At 40.5% G+C, this 18,570-nt stretch overlaps 1 protein-coding gene across 1 annotated transcript in view; it reads left to right on the top strand.

Moving 5' to 3' along the window:
• Cpne1 (copine 1) overlaps positions 1-18,570 on the top strand; it is a 46,380-nt gene that overhangs the window by 13,316 nt on the left and 14,494 nt on the right. Inside the window, 5 exon segments of the mRNA XM_087188954.1 lie at positions 17,491-17,619; positions 17,710-17,889; positions 18,043-18,117; positions 18,199-18,267; positions 18,415-18,495. Of these exon segments, the coding sequence (XP_087045080.1) occupies positions 17,491-17,619; positions 17,710-17,889; positions 18,043-18,117; positions 18,199-18,267; positions 18,415-18,495 (534 nt within the window).

Here is an 18,570-nt window from a genome sequence, read left to right as displayed (position 1 = left end):
TTCATACACTTGATTGCAACTGCTTTGTTATTTCTACATCTTAGATGAATGCAAAAAGGAAAACTTGATTTCATTGTTCATTAAATAAATTAAGAAAATAGTGGTTTATATAGAAATTGGAGAGAACTTTGCTTTATATTTCGTTGAACCACAGCAGTGCTTGTTGTGAAATGTAATTAAATGCTTTGCCCTCTTGGAACTTGATTTGTGTATATCTGAGACCTATTAACATAGTGCTAACTGCTAAGCATACTGTTTATCTTGCTCTGGGCATTGAAGTTTCAGTTTTTAAAAAAATCCTTGAAAATGTGTTCTGTGAAACCTCTCTTCCTACGTATTTTCGTCTAACAATTAGATTTGGGGTAGAATTGAATTAATATTTTCTTATTTGCTTTGTACAGTATGAAGGATCTGTAAAGCTTTGCTTAAAGTTTTGTGCATTTGTAAACACTATCATGGTATTCTCAATTTTATGTGTAAATTTTATTGTCTACTTTTGGTGACTGACATTAATGAAAGAATCGTTTTCATTAGGCTTAATTTTTCTCCCTCCTGAGTTTTTATTGGTGTTTTGTTTGTTTAAAGGATTAGAGAAATCTGCAAATGTATTTTATGAATAAGCAAATTTGTAAACTTCTGAACTTCAGTGAAAGATTTAGTTCATAAGCATAATTTGGAGGAATGTTCTGTTTACACTAGTTTGGATGTACAATTATTAGTGGCTTTTTAAAATGCAGCACAGTGTTAAGTGAAATGTAGTTTCTAACTTTGTATTCCAAGTTGTCAAAGCATCAACAATGAAAAAGCCCACTGGGAAACTATTTATTGAAAATTTCAGATAGAAATATTCAATGTAGTTAATAGTTAAGGTCAGTCTTAACCCCACTAGATGAAAATCTAGGACTATACATGCAAGTAAGGAAATGTACATTGTTAGGTGGAAATAGTCACGTTGGATAAAAATAAGGAAGCGTAAAAAGCGTTTTTACTCAAAACCCCAGCTTTGTTTTACAGGGTTCTGAGATTGTATACAGGTGTGGGTTGAGTGTAAAAAAAATCTACTTATAATTTTAAGAACACTTGAAAAATGAGTAAAGAAAATGTCAAATTGCTGCTAATGAAATCTTTGAGAAAGAATTTCTGGCAGTGGTCAGTTTTGAAATTATTGCCCACCCTCACAAAATTGCCACATTTAAATTGTTTTACTTAAATTGTTTTACTGGCAGTTCTATAGTAATCCAAACTTTACAAACCAGACATAGTAAAATGGTCATTGACAGAATGGCCACAACATTGCCAGCAGATACTGCTTTGGCATCATTCAGCAGAGTTTTTGTTTTTAAAAATAAAAGTCTTGAATATTGTTCAATAAACTTGTCACAAAATAAAAACAGGCTGATGCTTTTAATACTTTAATTGCACAAAAGTACTGTATGGAGATATATATAGATATATAGATATCTATATATATCTATAAAATCAGGTTTTTTTCTTCCTTTTTTAACTCCTGAAAATATTTTGTGCCTTTTTTTGGAAAGGTGGATTTGGCGATCTTAGAGGTGACAGTTGTTGCTTATCCTTGTCTGCTATCTGCTAATACTGAAGTGGAAAGAAGAGGATGCCTGGAACGGCAGGGAGGAACTTGATTCTAGGTCAAATCTGTGATATCCACCTTTTCAGGGTTTGTGTGATTTTGCTAGGGAACTACTTAACGTGCACTTGAACAGGAGTCCATGTGCTCCTTTTTACAGGAATGTAACAGAGGAAAGGGAATTAGCATTTTGAAAATTGATTACAGTAAAAAATGGGGATAAATCTGCATAGATTCTCAGTTGCACACCTCTAAAGCTTTGTGTGTGTGTGTTGCTTTTTATTTTTGCTTTTGCATATGTGGGGTATTTGAGGTGGAGAAGAAAGGAATCAAAAATATTGCTGCTTCTGATATTGATGCTCCTGTTTTTGTCCCTTCCATGTTTGTTCAACTTCTGAAAAAATTAGCAAGTGAAGTTTTCATAAACTTTACAGCCCTTTAAAAAAAAAAATCCTGTATTAGAGTTATAGGAACTAGTGGGCTGCAGCTTATAAGCAAAGCTCTTTTTTAAAAAGTAACTTTTCCTTTATTATGAAAGCATTTAGCCCGTATTTGAATTGTAATAACTTCTTTTAGATGTGTTTAGACATACATAATTTGAGGTAGTAGCTGAGCAGTTTTACTTTTTAAAAGCTTTATTTTTTTGAGACAGGATCTTGCTATGTGGCCCAAGCTGCCTTTGAACTCCTGGGCTCGAGCAATCTTCCTGCCTAATCTAGTAACTGGAACTGCAGGTGTATGTCACAGTGCCTATGAGCCTTTTTAGAATTATCAAGATTGACTAAGCCCTTGAGTGAAAAATCAGCTCCCCACAGATACCCAGAATGGCCTTTACCATCTGAAAGGGGTGGACTCTGATAATTATCTTTTTCTTGCTCAGGAGAGATTGCTTCCATAATTCTTTGTTTTCTGCTTTTCAGTGTTTTGTAGCAAGATATAAGTTATCAGTTGTGTGCGTCCATCACTATTCTCCTAAAAGTAGAGATTATTTTTGTCTGTCTGTTTTAAGTCTGAGTCTTGCTATTTGCCCAGACTGGCCTTAAACTCAGCAATCCTTCTGTCTCAGTCTCCTCAGTGAGCTGGAATTACAGGTGTGCACCACTGCCTCTGTCTTAAAAGTAGAGCTTTTATAAGTTACAGTAGAATCTAAATTTATAACTTTGCTTTTTTATTTTAAAAATTTATTTCATTGTCATCTTTTTAGTATAAATTCTGATAGGTCATGGTGATTTGTAAAATGTTTTGGAAACAGTGTAATCTGGTAGCAGCACAATTCTTTTGATGCTGTAGTGACTTCTGGGAAAACCTTTTCTGTTCAACATAAGCAAGCTCATCTATTGGTACGTGATCAGGTAAATGTTACTTCTTCACATGGTGTACCTGGGTTTATTCTTGGTTCTTTGAACTTTAAGTCCGAGAGCCTCAGAAGGATCCTAGTATGTGACTTCTTTTCTGGGCTGTCATAACTAGCAATGAGCAACCAAGGTAGAATGCTTTACTACAAATGCTCTGCCAGTGAGTGAGCAGTTCAAGAGGGAGAAAAAGGCCACCTAATCTAGACATTCTAGCCCCAGGTGCAAGGGGGCAGGATTCTGAAAGTCCTGGGACAATATACCGTGCTGGGGAAACATCTCACTATATCCCTTGAATTCTGTTGAACTCCAGGGACCTCCCTTCATCAAAGATTAGGACATAAAGATTCAGTGAAACAATTGCAGAGAAGTGATAAATGGCACAGCAGAGCATTGGAAATGGGAGCACAGCTGTCAGACATCTAGACTGACTTTGGTAAAAGAGTTTTAAATCATTTTTCCTAACTGATGGCTTATCATTTTATGTTAAGAGGAGAGAGCAACTGGGGAAAATGGACAGTGACCAGCAAGAAAACAAAAATGTGAACAGTGGCAAAAGGTGTTGAATCAGATTAACTCATCCCAGGAATGAGCTATGCAGTGCTACAGATGGACTGCTCCTTGATGTTTCAGTCCCTCTTCATTCTGCTGCCAGTTTTCTCCTTTTGCTTGCTTATAGAGTAAATTTCTGGTATCCAGGAACCGAGTCTCACCTAGACTGATGCCTCCTCACTGCTATTGCTGTAGCCCTTCCATCTTAGTGGGAAGAGACTTGATTAGTCAATAAGGCTTGTCACATGCGTTTGTGCTTCATATCAAATGGTAACAACCACGCTGTTCTACCACAAATCACCTCTTTGCAAAGTGGAAAAGAAGGGTAAAGAAGTTCAGCTGCTTAAAGGGCCTTGAGTCATATGAAGTGGTAATGCTGCTAATTACCTCAAGAAATCTTTGGTTTACTTTGAAGTGATTATGCCACTCTACTGCACTCCACAAATTGGTTTCAGTGGAGGTGGGAGGGTCGTACAGCCTTTATACATAATTCTCCTGTCATGAGGCCTATGGGACAAGCAGAACCCCCACTGCTATAAATGCTAGAAGGATTAATGCAAGTATTGTTGCCTGAAATCAATGCAGCTTTGCTTCTGTGACCATTTAATTGACCAGTTGAAATTAGAAATAACAGTACCTGTTGTCCTCATGCTTTTAAACAAATTTCACATGAATGGACAACTCAGCTGAAGCTGTTATACTTTAAAAAAAATTTTTTCTTTTGGTACTGGGGATCGAACTCGGGATCTTGTGCTTGTGAGGCAGGCGCCACAACCATTGAGCTAAATCCCCCAGCCAATATTTTAAAAAATTTTGAACAGTGCACCTAGCTCACCTAGGTGGAAAAGGAAGCAAAGTAAAATGCCTGTTCAAAAGTTTTCTAGTTTTGAGTTATGTAAGTGCTTGGTTGTACTTGTGCTGGGTACCTCATATACCACAGGAACCAGGTAAAGGCCTTCTTGACCAATTGCTTAAATGAATGGTCATAAACAAGTGTAAACCAGTCTTATCATATAGTTTTCTTTTTTTGTTTTTTTTTGGTGCCGGGGATTGAACCTGGGTCCTTGCGCTTGTGCAGCAGGCGGCGAAACCACTGAGCTAAATCCCCGGCCCTATCATATATAGTTTTCTTATTGTTGAAGTCTTCCTTTTGTTTATTCTACTTCCTGCACACACAAATTTTGAAGAATGACTCGTCTAAAGATCTGCATCCCAAATGAGTTATTCCAGTGAGAGATGGGGTGCTTGCGTTATGAACAATAAGTAGTTTACTTCTCCGCAGGTTCTGGTCTGCTACTTTACACTCAGCTCCTTTTGTGCCATAGGTCACTGTACACTAGAAGTACCCCTCACCCCTGCTGCACCCCTGGGGATACTCAGGAAGGTGGTCTAATATTGCCTTGACATTTAGCAGGTGATAGGCATTGAAAGAATGTAAATTCCAGCAGGACAGGGTGGGGGTGCAGAATTGACTGTCCTGTAGATGTTCTTTGAAAATGTTGATATAGATCACATTTTCTGAAATTAGTATTAGCTTATTTGCACCATTCTTGCAATTCAAAATTTATTCCTTTGAAGACCTATAAATCTGGAGACCAGCAATTTCTTCTGTTTTACTTCCTGCCTGAGTAGTCACACAAATAAGGAAAACATGATGGATGTAGAATTATTTTCCATCTGTGTGCAAGGCTAGTTAGGATAGATCATGGGGATGGACCATATGAGCTACTCTTAGTGGCCAGGTGAATTTCAGATTGGACTGAATTAATTACAGGATATGAGTTGTTGGTATAGTGGGTGGACCGAGAAATATTCTTAGGATCAGGTTCTGGTTCTGTGAATTATGTAACCCAGGACAAGTCACTTCTTTTTTGGGGGGGTGGGGGTACTGGGGATCAAACTCATGACCTTGTGCTTTCGAGGCTGGTGAGGCACCACTGAGCTAAATCCCTGGCCTTATACTGCTTTTTCTAATATGGTAGTGGTCCCACATTGTAGCTTGAGAACTTCAGAACGGAATGTTCTTGCTTTTCTCCTTCAAAAGTTGTCACTGTCTTTATGGTTAGGTCCTCCAGAGTAGGTAGAGCAGAGGCCTTACTCCTGAGTGTCCCATGAACTAACGAGTTGATAATGCACAAGATCCAAAGATGTACTTATGAATTTCTGAGCACTTAAAGAGGAACAGTAATGGTAGGCACTCTGCTAGGCAGGGGTCATTCCTCATGGTTGGTCTCACTTGTCACAGTAATTGTGTAGAATTTGCATTATTGGCCCTACTTTTCAGGTGAGAAAAACCTAGACAAAGAGGAGAGTAACTTGCTGAAGGTCTTGATAATAAGAGGCAAACAATTTTCATAGATGCCAGGATGACCTCTATGATATATACTGTTTTCTACCTCTTGTTGACTTTGAGGGAAAATGTGGAAAGCCACTGGCAGCAGTCCTGTGTCATGAATCCCGAGTCTTCTAGGGAAGAAGCTCTTGCCCTGTTCCATGCCTTTACACTTCCTCAGTGTCAAGTACAAGATGAGAGAATGGAAGCATTTTGGCATTAAAGCTTCTCCAGGTCTGCAGTCAAGCTCATGCTTATAGAATGGTAACCATACTTGTTTTGAAGTAGGCAGGTGGAGACTTTGGTGTGTGTTCAGTCTCTGAATGGGGAAAACTCCTACCCCAGTACAATCCTACCCTGCTTGAAGGCCATGCGTTCCTCTTGAGTCTGCTGCTTTGCTCATCAATTCTGAAGATAGGCTCTCTGTGAAGAGTTGGGCACAGGTTAGATTTGTTCCACTTTGGAGATGTCTTTGGGTATGTCTGGAGTTGGATTAGTGGTTCCAAATTTTTTACCTTCACCCAGTACCCATTTTCTTTATTGTATTTCCCTGCTTTTGACTTTTTGTGTGCACATTTTAAACTTTGCAGTTTTGCCATGTTGTGTGGCAACCAGGCTTCTTAGTAGCATCATATAGCTTTAAACCAAATTTAGTGTTTAGAATTTTAGTTTGTGAACACAATTTTAGTAACCCTGAGTCATCTGTATGAATAAAGAATGACATTTTACAGATCTGCCTTTGGTTCAATTTGTGACCTATGAATAATGTCCTTGGAGTTGCTGATTTAAATTTGGAGAACCCTTGAGTTAGAGAAGAAAACTCTGCCTTTTCTATATCCCTTGAGGAAGTTAAGGAGGAATGAAGTGGTGGATATAGTTTTTCAATCTTATTGGAAAAGAGTATTCAATGGGGTGCTCCTTCCTTTGGGAGCGTTTAGAGGATTTCCTGATTGACTTCCAAGACTTGATGCAGCATCTGTGAGCAGCGCCAGCATGCCAAGGTAGGCAACAGATGTAAATATTACTTTGTCAGAGTGGTCCTGCAACCCAGACATTTTGATCCTCTATTTGTCCTTACAGCCTCTCTGCAAATTCTGTACCATGACCTACGTTAGTTGAAGATGGCAGTGGCAGGCCTGTTTCCAACTAGGCTTTTGAGAGTGAAAAGGGTAGTATAATTCCTGTGTTTGAAGATTGATATATGAGGGCCGGGGATTTAGCTCAGTGGTTCCGGTGCCTACCTTGCAAGCGCAAGGTCCCAAGTTCAATCCCTGGTACCAAAAAAAAAAAGGAAAATTGATATATGAATTTCAGCACATCTGGCACTGTATTGGATTCATCTCAACCAAGGAGAAAAGATGAAGAGCAGAATTAGAACCTTCCAAGCCAGAGAAGATGCCATTTAAAAAAAATGAAGGGCAGCGAGATAGTTACACATGCCTAAAACCCCAGCTACTGAAGAGGCTGAGGCAGGAGGATTACAAGTTTGAAGGCAGCCTGGGTAACTTAGCAAGACCCTGTCTCACAAAGAGCTGAGAATGAAGCTCAGTAGTGGAGCGCTCCTGGATTCCATTCCCCATTTGGGGGAAGAGTGTGCTATTCTCTATTAGCTGAGTGTGAGATTCCCTGTCAACAGTGCTATGCTGGTAAACTGGCTCCCATGGGAAGGGACACCTTAATTTTAGCATTTGTCCTAGTTCTGTAGCTTTTAACTTAAGGCCACCTGCTTACACAGTTTTTTCTTTTTCGTTTTTTGTATTAGGAATTGAACTCAGCACCTTGCGCTTGCCAGGCAGGTGCTACACAGTTCTTAATATTTCACAGTTGGCTCTTACAAACCATAAAAGCTTGCTCCTATACACTGATGCAGTCTTCTCTTGGGTATTTTGAATTTACATTATGTGCACAGGTCCATAGCGTGTAGCAAGAGATACAGAAAGAGCATTCTAAAGAAGATTGTCTTTTAATTGACAGTCAAGGAGTCAGAGAAGCATTGAAAAAATATAATTAGGTCATACAGATGCAGTACTCCAAGAGAATTTGCTGGAGAGACAAAAAGGAATTATGTGAGCTAGACTTGAAGGTTAATGATAATAGCTAACGTGCTGGTGACAATTCCAGCATGTGTACTAAGTACTTTGTATTTAGCACCTTGCATACATTATTACAATTTTACACTAATTCTTGGAAATGGATCTTTCATCTGAGTAATCTGATGCTTAGAGAGATTCAAGGTTTTTTGTTTTTGTTTTTTGCCCAAGTTACATGGATAAGACATCAATCTAGGGCTGGAGATTTAGCTCAGTGCCACCGTACCTGCCTGGCAAGCCCAAGGTCCTGAGTTTGAGCCCCAGTACCAAAAAAACCCCCCACAAGGTAAAGATGAATCTGGTGCAAATATCTTGCACTTAGGAAGGAGTAAGACCACTATTTTTGGAGCATGGTCACTGCAGAAAAATTCATAATGTTGTCCACTACATAAATTGCTGTTGAATATAGAAGGCAAGGTCTTCCAGGAAAGAAAGATTAGCTATAGTCCAGAGCTCTAAATAGGTTGTGTTTTAGTTCTAATTTCACTGTATGTACATGCACTTAGTCATATCACATCTTCCCTCTGACTTGGGTTGAGGAACGTGGACTATGGTCACTCAGTTCCTTTTCAGTTTTTTTGTGGTTTTTTTTGCCCCAAGACAGGGTCTTGCTATGCAATAGTTCAGGCTGGCCTTGAACTCATTATCTAGCATAGGCTGGCCTTGAACTCATGGCAGTCATCCTGCCTCAGCCTCCTGAGTGCTGGGACCACCATGCCCGGCATCTTTTTGAGTTCTGATTATTTTGTGAATTTTAAGTTACAAACATGAGAATGAATAAGGCATCTTTAAGTGACCCTGTGTAAATATGTCTTGCCAGAGATCAGGATTTGGAAAGCATTGTGGTTGGTTGTGGGGCAAATGGGAAAGCAGAGCACAAGAGGAAGTGATAATGGGGCTGGAGATTTAGCTCAGTGGTTTCGCCGCCTGCTGTGCAAGCGCAAGCACCCGAGTTGGGTTCCCGGTACCAAAAAAAGAGAGGAAGTAATAGTGAATGAAACTCCCAAGTGGTACAAAGTGAAGGCAAAGAGGTTGGCGTTACATGCTCTGCTGTTTCCATTTGTAATTCTTGATTAGCTCCGAGTGCAAAAGTGAAGGTAGTCAAGGCTCATAGAGATTGTGTTGGATGTTCCTAGAAAGCTCACTTCTCCCTTGATGGCTTCAGCAGTAGGTCAGGGTTGGATTTGGATCATTCTGAGAATCCTTGGGTTATCACTTCTATACTAGACTACATTAGGTCAGCAGATTTTTTTTCCCCCGGTATAAGGGATCAAATTCAGGACCCTGTGCTTGTCAGGCACGTTTGGCACCACTGAGCTACATCTCCAGCCCCAGTTCAGCAAGTATTAAATAGAACATCTGTTGTGTGCCAGTCACTGAAATGGCGACAAGGGAGATCTGGTCTCTCTACTTACTGAATTCATGGTCTTATAGGGACTTATATAGCAAGCTACATATCTTAATAGGTTTATAAGAAAGTTTTGTTGGGTTGAAATCATGGAAGTTTTCTGACCTCAGCATAACAGAGGAGGCTGGGGATTTAGCTCAGTGGCATCGCACCCGCCTCACAAGCACAAGATCCTGAGTTCGATCCCCGGTACCAAAAACAAAAAAAGTGGAGACTGAGCTTGGAAATAACACCACCAGTAAGGCTATTAGACATTTATTAAGTAAGATTTGCTGGTTGACCGAGAGTACACGAAGATCTGATGAGGTTTAACCAGACCTCTTCTACAAAACTAAATGATAAAATTTACTACTTTTATTGACTCACTTAAATGTAACATTTAATTTGTTGTTTTCTTGTTTGTTTTTGAGACAGTTTCACTATGCATTCCAGGCTGGCCTCAAATTTGCTGTGCAGTTGGTGCTGGCCTCAAGCTTGTGATCCTCCTCCCTCAGCCTTTAGAGTGCTGGGATTACAGGCATGTGGTGCCACATAGGGTTTTGTAAAATTGTGTTCCTAAAAAGGCTGAAAACCTCTTGAGGTTAATTATAATGATACTATAAGTGAGTATAGTTTAAAGCATGTAACTATTTAGAAGATATAAAAGAGTGACCAAGAATGAGTCAGGAGTTTTAAGCATAGATTTTTTTTTTTTTTTTTGCTACCGGGGATCAAACTGGGGACCTCGCACTTGTGAGGGAGGCACCAGAACCACTGAGCTTGGGCCGGGGGTTTAGCTCAGTGGTGCCACCACCTGCCTTGAAAGCGAAAGGTTCTGAATTTGATTCCCGGTACCAAAAAACAACAAAAAAGAACCACTGAGCTAAATCCCCGGCATAAACATAGGTTTTTAAACAGCTAAGCTTGCAGGAAGGTTTTAAAGGCGATAAGCAGGATTTTAAAGAGATCAATAAACCCATGGATTATAGATAATTTAAAGGGAATATGACTCAAAGCATAGAAGACTACAAAAGGTTTGGTTTTATATACAGTTGCTGATACCCTTAAGAGAAAAGGAGACAGATCTGTGGAAAGCAAGACAATATGGTTGTGTAGGAAGCACTAATCTTTAGAAGCCAGGCTACTTTAGTAGCATCAAATCATCAAGAATCCACCGCCGACCAGGGATTTAGCTCAGTGGTACTGCCGCCTGCCTCACAGGCACAAGGTCCTGAGTTTGATCCCCAGTACCAAAAACAAAAAAAAATCCACTTCCACCCAGGCATGGTGGTGCACTCCTGTAATCTTAGCGCTTGAGAGGCTGAGGCAGGAGGATTGCCAGGAATTCAACACCAGCCTCAACTACACACAGCAAGACTGTGTCTCAAAAACAAAAGAATCCACTTACATGTGCTACTATACTCAAGTGGGCTTACAACAATATGGTTGGAATTTGAGTCTGGGTTCAAAATAGAAACAAAATGGATGAAATAGGACTGGCTTCAGGGAACATTGAGTAATGGTAATAGGTAGGGAAAAATTAGAATACCAGAAAATGAGGCCTAGTATAGGAAAAAACTGGCTCAGTGCATGTGTTTGGCCCAGACTAAAATCTCTGGGTGATCTTTAAGAAGTCGTAGAGTGTGAAGACTCCAGTTGTTGCCTATGGTTTTACCACCTCACATAATCACTGATAATGCCTTTGTTGCTTACATAAAGCTTTACCAGGGGGAGGACCTGTAATTTTTCATTTAACTTTTTTTGGTTTGGTTTGGTTTGGTTTGATTTGGTTGGTTGTTTTTATTCTGGTACTGGGGATTGAACCGAGGATCTTCACACTGAGTTACATTTCCATCCCTTTTTTATTTTTTATACTGAGACAGGGTTAGCTATATTGCCAGCTGGGCATGAACTTGTAGTCCTCTGCCTTAGCCTCCCAGAGTGCTGGAATTAATGGTGTGTGCCATTACGCCTGGCTTGAATATTTTTTTATGAAAACTTTGAACATACAGAAAAGTTGAAAAAATTATACAGTCTATATGTGTATATCCACTATTTAGATTCTATGATTTAATATTTCTTCTTTTGCTATGTATCTTTTCTACAATCCATTTTAGTTTTTGGTACATTTCAAAAGAAGCAGGCATCAGTATATATCTCCCCTAACATTTTATCATGTCTTGAGTTCAGTACTTGTTTGTTGTTTTATTGTTTATTTGCAATCAGAAATACATCCTAAGTGTACCATTAGTTGAAAGTGACAAGTGCAAACATTCCTATGACCCATGTTCTATCTTTTTTTTTTTTTCTTTTTTTTGGTACCAGAGATCGAACTCGGGTCCTTGCGCTTGCAAGGCAGGCGGTGGAACCGCTGAGCTAAATCCCCGGCCCCTATGTTCTATCATGATAAAGAAATTTTCCCAAAAAGAAAGAAAGAAAGAAATTTTCCATTACCTCCTAGAGTTCTTTCTGCTTTTTCTCAATCAGTACCTGCTCCCTCCTCTAGGAAAGAAGGCAGGGCACTAGTGTTCTAAATTTTTTTTAAATTATAGATTAGTGTTTGCTTGTTGCAAAACTTTATAAACCAAATCTGTGCACTTTGTCATTCAGATACATCCATTATTAGTAATTTGTTCTTTTTGTGGCTGAATAATATTCTTTTGTTTGGTATCAGAGATTGAACTCAGAATCATGTGCTTGCGAGGCAGGGGGTGACACCATTGAGCTAAATCCCCGGCACTGAATAGTATTCTTAAGCATTACTTTATCCATTCTCTCTCTCTTTTTTTTTTCCTTTTTTTGAGACAAGGTCTTGCCATGTAGTTCAGACCAGACTTGAGCTCATTAGATAGCCAAGGCTGGCCTTGAACTCAAGGTGATCCTCTGTCCTCAGCCTCCTGAGTGGTGGGATTTCCATTCTCATATTGATGGACACTGGGTTATTTTAGGTTTCTGACTGTTATGAATAAAACTGATATGAACATTCTTGAACAAATCTTTGTGGACACTTTCAGTTTCTTTTGGATAAGGATTTAAGAATGGAATTATTCTTGGGCTAGGTGTATGTTTGATTTTCTGATGAGCTTGCCAGATTATTTTCCAGAGTGGTGCATTTAATGCATTCAGTAAGAATGTATGAGTCTCTCATCGATGCTTGCCAACATTTGGTATCATTGGTCTTTTTACTTTTAGCTATTGTGGTGGGTATGTAACTATCTCAGTGAGATTTATTTTGTATTTCCATGATAACTAATGTTGTGCTTCACTTCTTTTACTCATTTTCCTTTATGAAGTATCTAATCAAATCTTTGACTCTCCTTTAATATGAAGCTGCATAAGTCCAAAAAAATTTTAAATTTTTAAATTTTAAATTTTTAAAATTTTAAATCAAAAACTTAAATTTTTAAAACTCAATTGTAGAAAATCAGGATAGGAAAAATTTACTCCTAGATAGTAGTTCAAATGAAAAAGGACTGAAGGTGTAAATTAAGCAAAAGCACTTTCACTATTTATTCAGCAGAGTCATGAATATTAACTCTATACCAAGTACTAGTATTAGGGATGTAGAGCTAATACCTAGTGTTAGTTCCAGGGAGCCCATAGATTATGACAGGAGACAAATAGAAGTAAAAATTCTGGTGTAGGGGCCAGGGATTTAGCTCAGTGGCTTTGCCACCTGCTGCGCAAGTGCAAGGACCTGAGTTCGATCCCCGGTACCAAAAAACAAAACAAAAAAATTCTGGTGTAATGGAGTTTTGTTTTTGTTTTTGTTTTTGCTTTTTGGGTACCGGGGATCGAACTTGGGACCTTACACTTGTGAGGCAGGCAGCAGAACCACTGAGCTAAATCCCCGGCCCATGGTGTAATGCTTTTAATGTCAAGTCAGTTTCTGACTTTGAGTACCTACCTACTAGATTGATTGGTGTATGTGGATCAGAAAAGACAACCTGGCTGGTACATACTTGGGTGGTGAGATGGTGATTTACCCAAGGATTAGGTCTCACAGTGCCTTACTATGATAAGAACTTTGGGTTTTATTTTGAGTGTTTGGTGAAGTCATTTCAGAGTTTTAATCAGAGAAACAATATGATTTCTGTTTGGCTAATAAACACAGAAGTGTGCGTTTGGTTGCAGAAAGACTTAGGAAACCATTGCAGTTTTCCAGAGGAGAGATAATAAAGTTCTACCCAGGGGAGGTAGGCAAGGATCTATAAAAGAACAATTATCATATCAGACCCTTGGATGACAAGAAATTCACTATGTGAGAAAGTCATAGGGGCATGTGTGTGCATGGATATGTTTGGTGAACCCAGAAGTAATTTTGGATGACTAGTTGTATGGGTGAATAAATGGCAAGAGATGGGGCCAGTTGCACTGGGAATACAGGGTTACCATATTACACAACTCACTTCTGTGCTATCTAGAGCTATGCAACAAGGTAGCTTGCTAGGGAGTTTAGTGCTAAACCTGAGGGCTATGGATACTTATAAAGTGCTTTTTTTCTTTTTTGGGGGGGGATACCGGGGATTGAACTCGGGTCCTTGGGCTTGTGCAGCAGGCGCTGGAACCACTGAGCTATATCCCCGGCCCTATAGTGCTTTTAATTAGAGTAGCGACTCTGGAAACTGGCATCAGGGATGACTGAGAGGGGCAGTGTTAGGGAGGAGAAACCAGGGAAAGGAAAGGTAAAGCCTGATGTTAGACAGGGGTTGTTGAAGTAGAGGCTTTGGGCTTTGAATGAATAGTCAAGAGGACTTCGGTATGAATTGGGAGAAGGGTGGCTAATGAGGAAGCACCCTGGCGGCTCCCCCGCCCTGCCGCCCCATGCTGCTAACAGAACCCAGGGCCTTCACAATGAGGTACATTCCAGCCCCTTCCCCCCATTATGAGACAGCCTAAATTGTCCAGGTTGGGCTTGAACTTGCAATCCTCCTCCCTCAGCCTTCTGTAGTGCTGCTTATAGGCATGTGCCACCATACCTCGTTTAAAATGTATAAAATGAACAGCATAAAATACTGAAATAATAAGTATTTAGAGTACATAAAACTCAGCATTCCACTCCAAAGTATCTAAAAATCATATTTTTTGTTGTTTTGCTATGGATTAAACCTAGGATCTTGTACATACTAGATACATGCCCTACCATTGACCTGTATCCTCAGTCATGTATCTTCCATTTTTCTGTATTTATTTTGTACTGTATATTCAAATCTGTTTATGTACATACAATGGAAGTTTAAAATAATGTCATACTTTTGTTAGTGTCATACTCAATGTTTTTTGCAATTTTAAGTTTTTCAGATCATAGCAGTATAATATGGGTCTACCTTTTTTTTTTTCTTTAGCTGCTACTCAGCATCCTATTGATTAAATACAAGGTAATTAACTTGGTCACCACTTAGTTGATACTACATTTGATCTTAGCCAAAAGGCCAAGAAGTGATTTACCTTAATAGACCTTTAAGCTACCTCAGGTTTTTCATTATTTTTAGCAATGGTGAAATGAATAGTCTTTTTCATTTGTCTCTATACTGTGCAAACACCACCACCAAGAACATGCAAGGTAACAGGTATGGAGTTGAGATTATAATTTAGCAAAAGCTGTGGTCCTGTCCTATTCTGACTTGTCCTTGGGGCATCCCCGAGAAAGTGATGGGGTGGTCTGAAGTCTTTAGGCCTGCTGGGCATGGTGGTGCATGCATGTGAGCCCAGCACTCCGGAGGCTGAGCCTGGAGGATTGTTGGGAGTTTGAGAACAGCCTGCCCTTGTAGTGAGTACAAGGGGAACCTAAACTACATAGTGAGACCCTATCTCAAAAACAAAGATCCCAGCACTCAGCTGCAAGTTCAAAGCCAACCTGGGTTATAGAGTGAGTTCAAGTCCAGGCAGAACTCCATAGCAAGACCCAGTCTCAAAAAACCCAAACCAGGGGCCAGGGATTTAGCTCAGTGGTTTCGCCGCCTGCTGCGCAAGCACAAGGACCCAAGTTCGATCCCTGATACCCCAAAAAAACCCCAAACCAAACCAAAAAAAAGAGTGGTAGGTTTTTCATCATTGGATGTACTTAAGCAGAGGTTGAAGTGCTATGAAGGGGTAATATGTAAAGCAAGTTAAGCAATTTGAATTTAAAAATCATCAGCTTTGTATAAAGCTGGTCTCAGCCTCCCAGTGCTGGGATTATAGGATTGTGTCAGCACACCCAGCTGGCCTTTTGGATTTTATATAGTAAATATTTATTGTCTAGGTTCTTTTCTTTTTTCCTCTTTTTTTGGTGCTGGGGATTGAAATCAGGACCTTGTGCTTGCAAGGCAGGCGCAGAGACACTGAGCTAAATTCCCGTCCCTCTTGTCTAGGTTCTTGAGATAGAGCAGTGAGCAACAGATAAATGCTTCTTCCTTCAGCACTTTACATTCTAGCTGGGGAGACAAATTATATGAATAAAATATATGTAACTTTGTCTCAATAACTAAAAAAGCCCAGACATGGTGGCTCATACCTGTAATCCCAGCATTTGGGAGGCTGAGGCAGGTGGATCACTGCAAGTTTGAAGCTGACCTGGGCTACATAGGGAGTTCAAGGCCAGCCTGAACTGCATACCAGGACCCTTTCTGAAAAAAACAAAACGAAAAAACAAGAACAACAAAAAAAAACTGAAAAAGAGGGCTAAGGATGTAACTCGGTGCAAGGCTCTGGGTTTGTTTGTTCATTTTTTTCTATATCCAGTTGACAAATGCTAAAGCAAAGGCTGGATGTGGTGGCCCATGCTCGTAATCCCAGGACTCAGGATGCTGAGGCAGGAGGATTGCCACAAGTTCAAGGCCAGCCTTGGGTACATAATGAGTTCAAGGTCAGCCCGGACCACTAGTGAGATTCTGTCTCAAAAAACAAAACAAAAGAAAAGTTAAAGCAAAAAAGCAAGAAAGGACTATATGAAATGGCAGTAGGGTTAAAATTTAGAGTGACTGGGCTGGGGATTTAGCTCAGTGGGCCGCCACCTGCCTCGCAAGCAGAAGGTCTGGAGTTCGATTTCCGGTTCCAAAAAAAAGAAAATTTAGAGTGACTAAAAAGGGCAAACATATTCCTTCATAACAGAGAAAATGGTTTTGAATAAACACCTGGAGGGAGAAAAGCAGCAACAAGCCATGTGGATAAAATGGGGAAAGAACATTCCAGGTACTGCAAAGTGTTTAGGGATATTTTGTTTGTTTGTTTGTTTTGTTTTGTTTTGGTACCATAATGGAACTTGTGCTTGAGAGGCAAGCAGCAGGCATGCTGAGCTAAATCCCTGCCCCCACCCTGGATTTAGGGATATTAATGAGGTTGATTTATTTGAGCAGTGACAAATAAGGTGGCCAGAATGGATAAGGAGGAAAGAAGTGTTATGTTAGATATTTAGACCTTTCAGGTCTTTATAGGCTGTGTTACAGTTTTGATCTTGTCTAAGAGCAATAGAAAATTATTAAGAGGATTCTCGCAGAGGTGTGTTTAGGTCTAACCTCGGCATTAATAGGATTGCCTTATTTGCTATGGTGAGAAGATTGTGTTGAGTAGATGGTGGAGTGGAATTGCAGATGACACAGGATAGAGAAGACCAGTTGATGAGGCTAATGCTGTAGGTTAGGCCAAAAATGATAATGCCTTGAACTGAATAGTGACACTAGAAACAGTGAGGAGTTGGACATAAGCAGCTGATTGGAGGTTAGGAGAATCAGTGGTCAGATTGCAACCCAAAGTTATTGTGAAAGTATCAGAGGAAGAGATTTGGGTGAGGGGGTGGTGAGCAGTATCTGGATCGTGGTTGCATTAGAGACAATGTTGGGATTGGAGCTTGGTTTAACATCTGGCCTGGGACTGTGAAGGAGTTGGAGTGAGATGTGTTGGTCTCTGCAGAGATCAAGGTCTGGGTCTGGGCAGCACTGTGGGATTGGGACCAATTTAGGGCTGAGGATTATTTCATATCATATGCTTTTGGACCAGGGTTAGTAGTAACCACCATCTCCTGTGCCATTGAGCTCACTTAGGGGTTTGAGGAGTAATGAATCTGTAGGGCCTTAGTTAACTTGGGTGTCCTGTGATACAGCTCAGTTCTGTTGAGTAAAACATGCTGGCCTTTCCAAAGTAGGACCTAGAGTCAGGGAAAGGTAGAGAAAGGTTCCTGGTGCTTGACACAGCTCTTTTCCCCCCAGATGGCCCACTGCGTGACCTTGGTTCAGCTGTCCATTTCCTGTGAACACCTCATTGACAAAGACATCAGCTCCAAGTCGAACCCACTCTGTGTCCTTTTACAGGATGTAGGAGGGGCCACCTGGGTTGAGGTGAGGTGGGCCTTGGAGCTTATGGAGGGAGGCTAGGTTTATATTCTGGGGTAGTATGTGACTGTGATGCTTATTGGCTTCTGCCCACAGCTTGGCCGGACTGAGCGAATACGGAACTGCTCAAGCCCTGAGTTCTCCAAGACTCTGCAGCTTGAGTACCACTTTGAGACAGTCCAGAAGCTACGCTTTGGAATCTATGACATAGAGAACAAGACACCAGGACTGGGGGATGATGACTTCCTAGGGGGAGCTGAGTGTTCTCTAGGACAGGTATGTGGGGCCAGGGATTATTAGGATCCTTTAGATAGAGGTTCTACAAGTGCCCTTTCAGATAACCCAAGGTGCCTAGACTGGAGTGGGGAGGTAAACAGGATCTAGCCCTGACTGAGATAATAAAACCTTCTTTACCTTGCATTGCCCCAGATTGTGTCCAGCCAGATACTGACTCTACCCTTAATGCTGAAGCCTGGAAAACCTGCTGGGCAGGGAACCATCACGGTAAGGAAAAACACAGCAAGGGTTTGACAAGGAGCTTACATTGATGGAGGATTCAAATGTGATATGATCTTCCTTGCATAGGTCTCAGCTCAGGAGTTGAAGGACAGTTGAAGGACCATGGAAGTGGAGGCCAGAAACCTAGATAAGAAGGTATGGCTGGAAGGAGGCCCTGGAGATCCAAGAATTGAGGAGAGTGGGATGGTTTGTGGTGTATGAGGAATAGATGGGAACAGAGGGCTGGCATAGTGGTTGTTTCTTTCTGAGTCTTGTAACTGGAGTATCTGTGGCACTTGGCAGGACTTTCTGGGAAAATCAGATCCATTCCTGAAGTTCTTCTGCCAGGACGATGGAAAATGGCATCTGGTATACAGACCTGAGGTGTGACACCCCTGGGATTGGGCAGGGTGGGGTAGGAGAGAATCTCTTGGGTTTGTGACTAGCAAGGTTTGGAAC

The sequence above is a fragment of the Heterocephalus glaber genome, unplaced genomic scaffold (genome assembly GCF_053883595.1).
Source record: "Heterocephalus glaber isolate CG9 unplaced genomic scaffold, H.glaber_assembly_v1.0 deba00001532, whole genome shotgun sequence".
In the NCBI taxonomy this organism is placed as follows: domain Eukaryota; kingdom Metazoa; phylum Chordata; class Mammalia; order Rodentia; family Bathyergidae; genus Heterocephalus; species Heterocephalus glaber.
The sequence above is the reverse complement of the archived record's forward strand: the minus strand, read 5'-3'. Positions and strand labels throughout refer to the sequence as shown.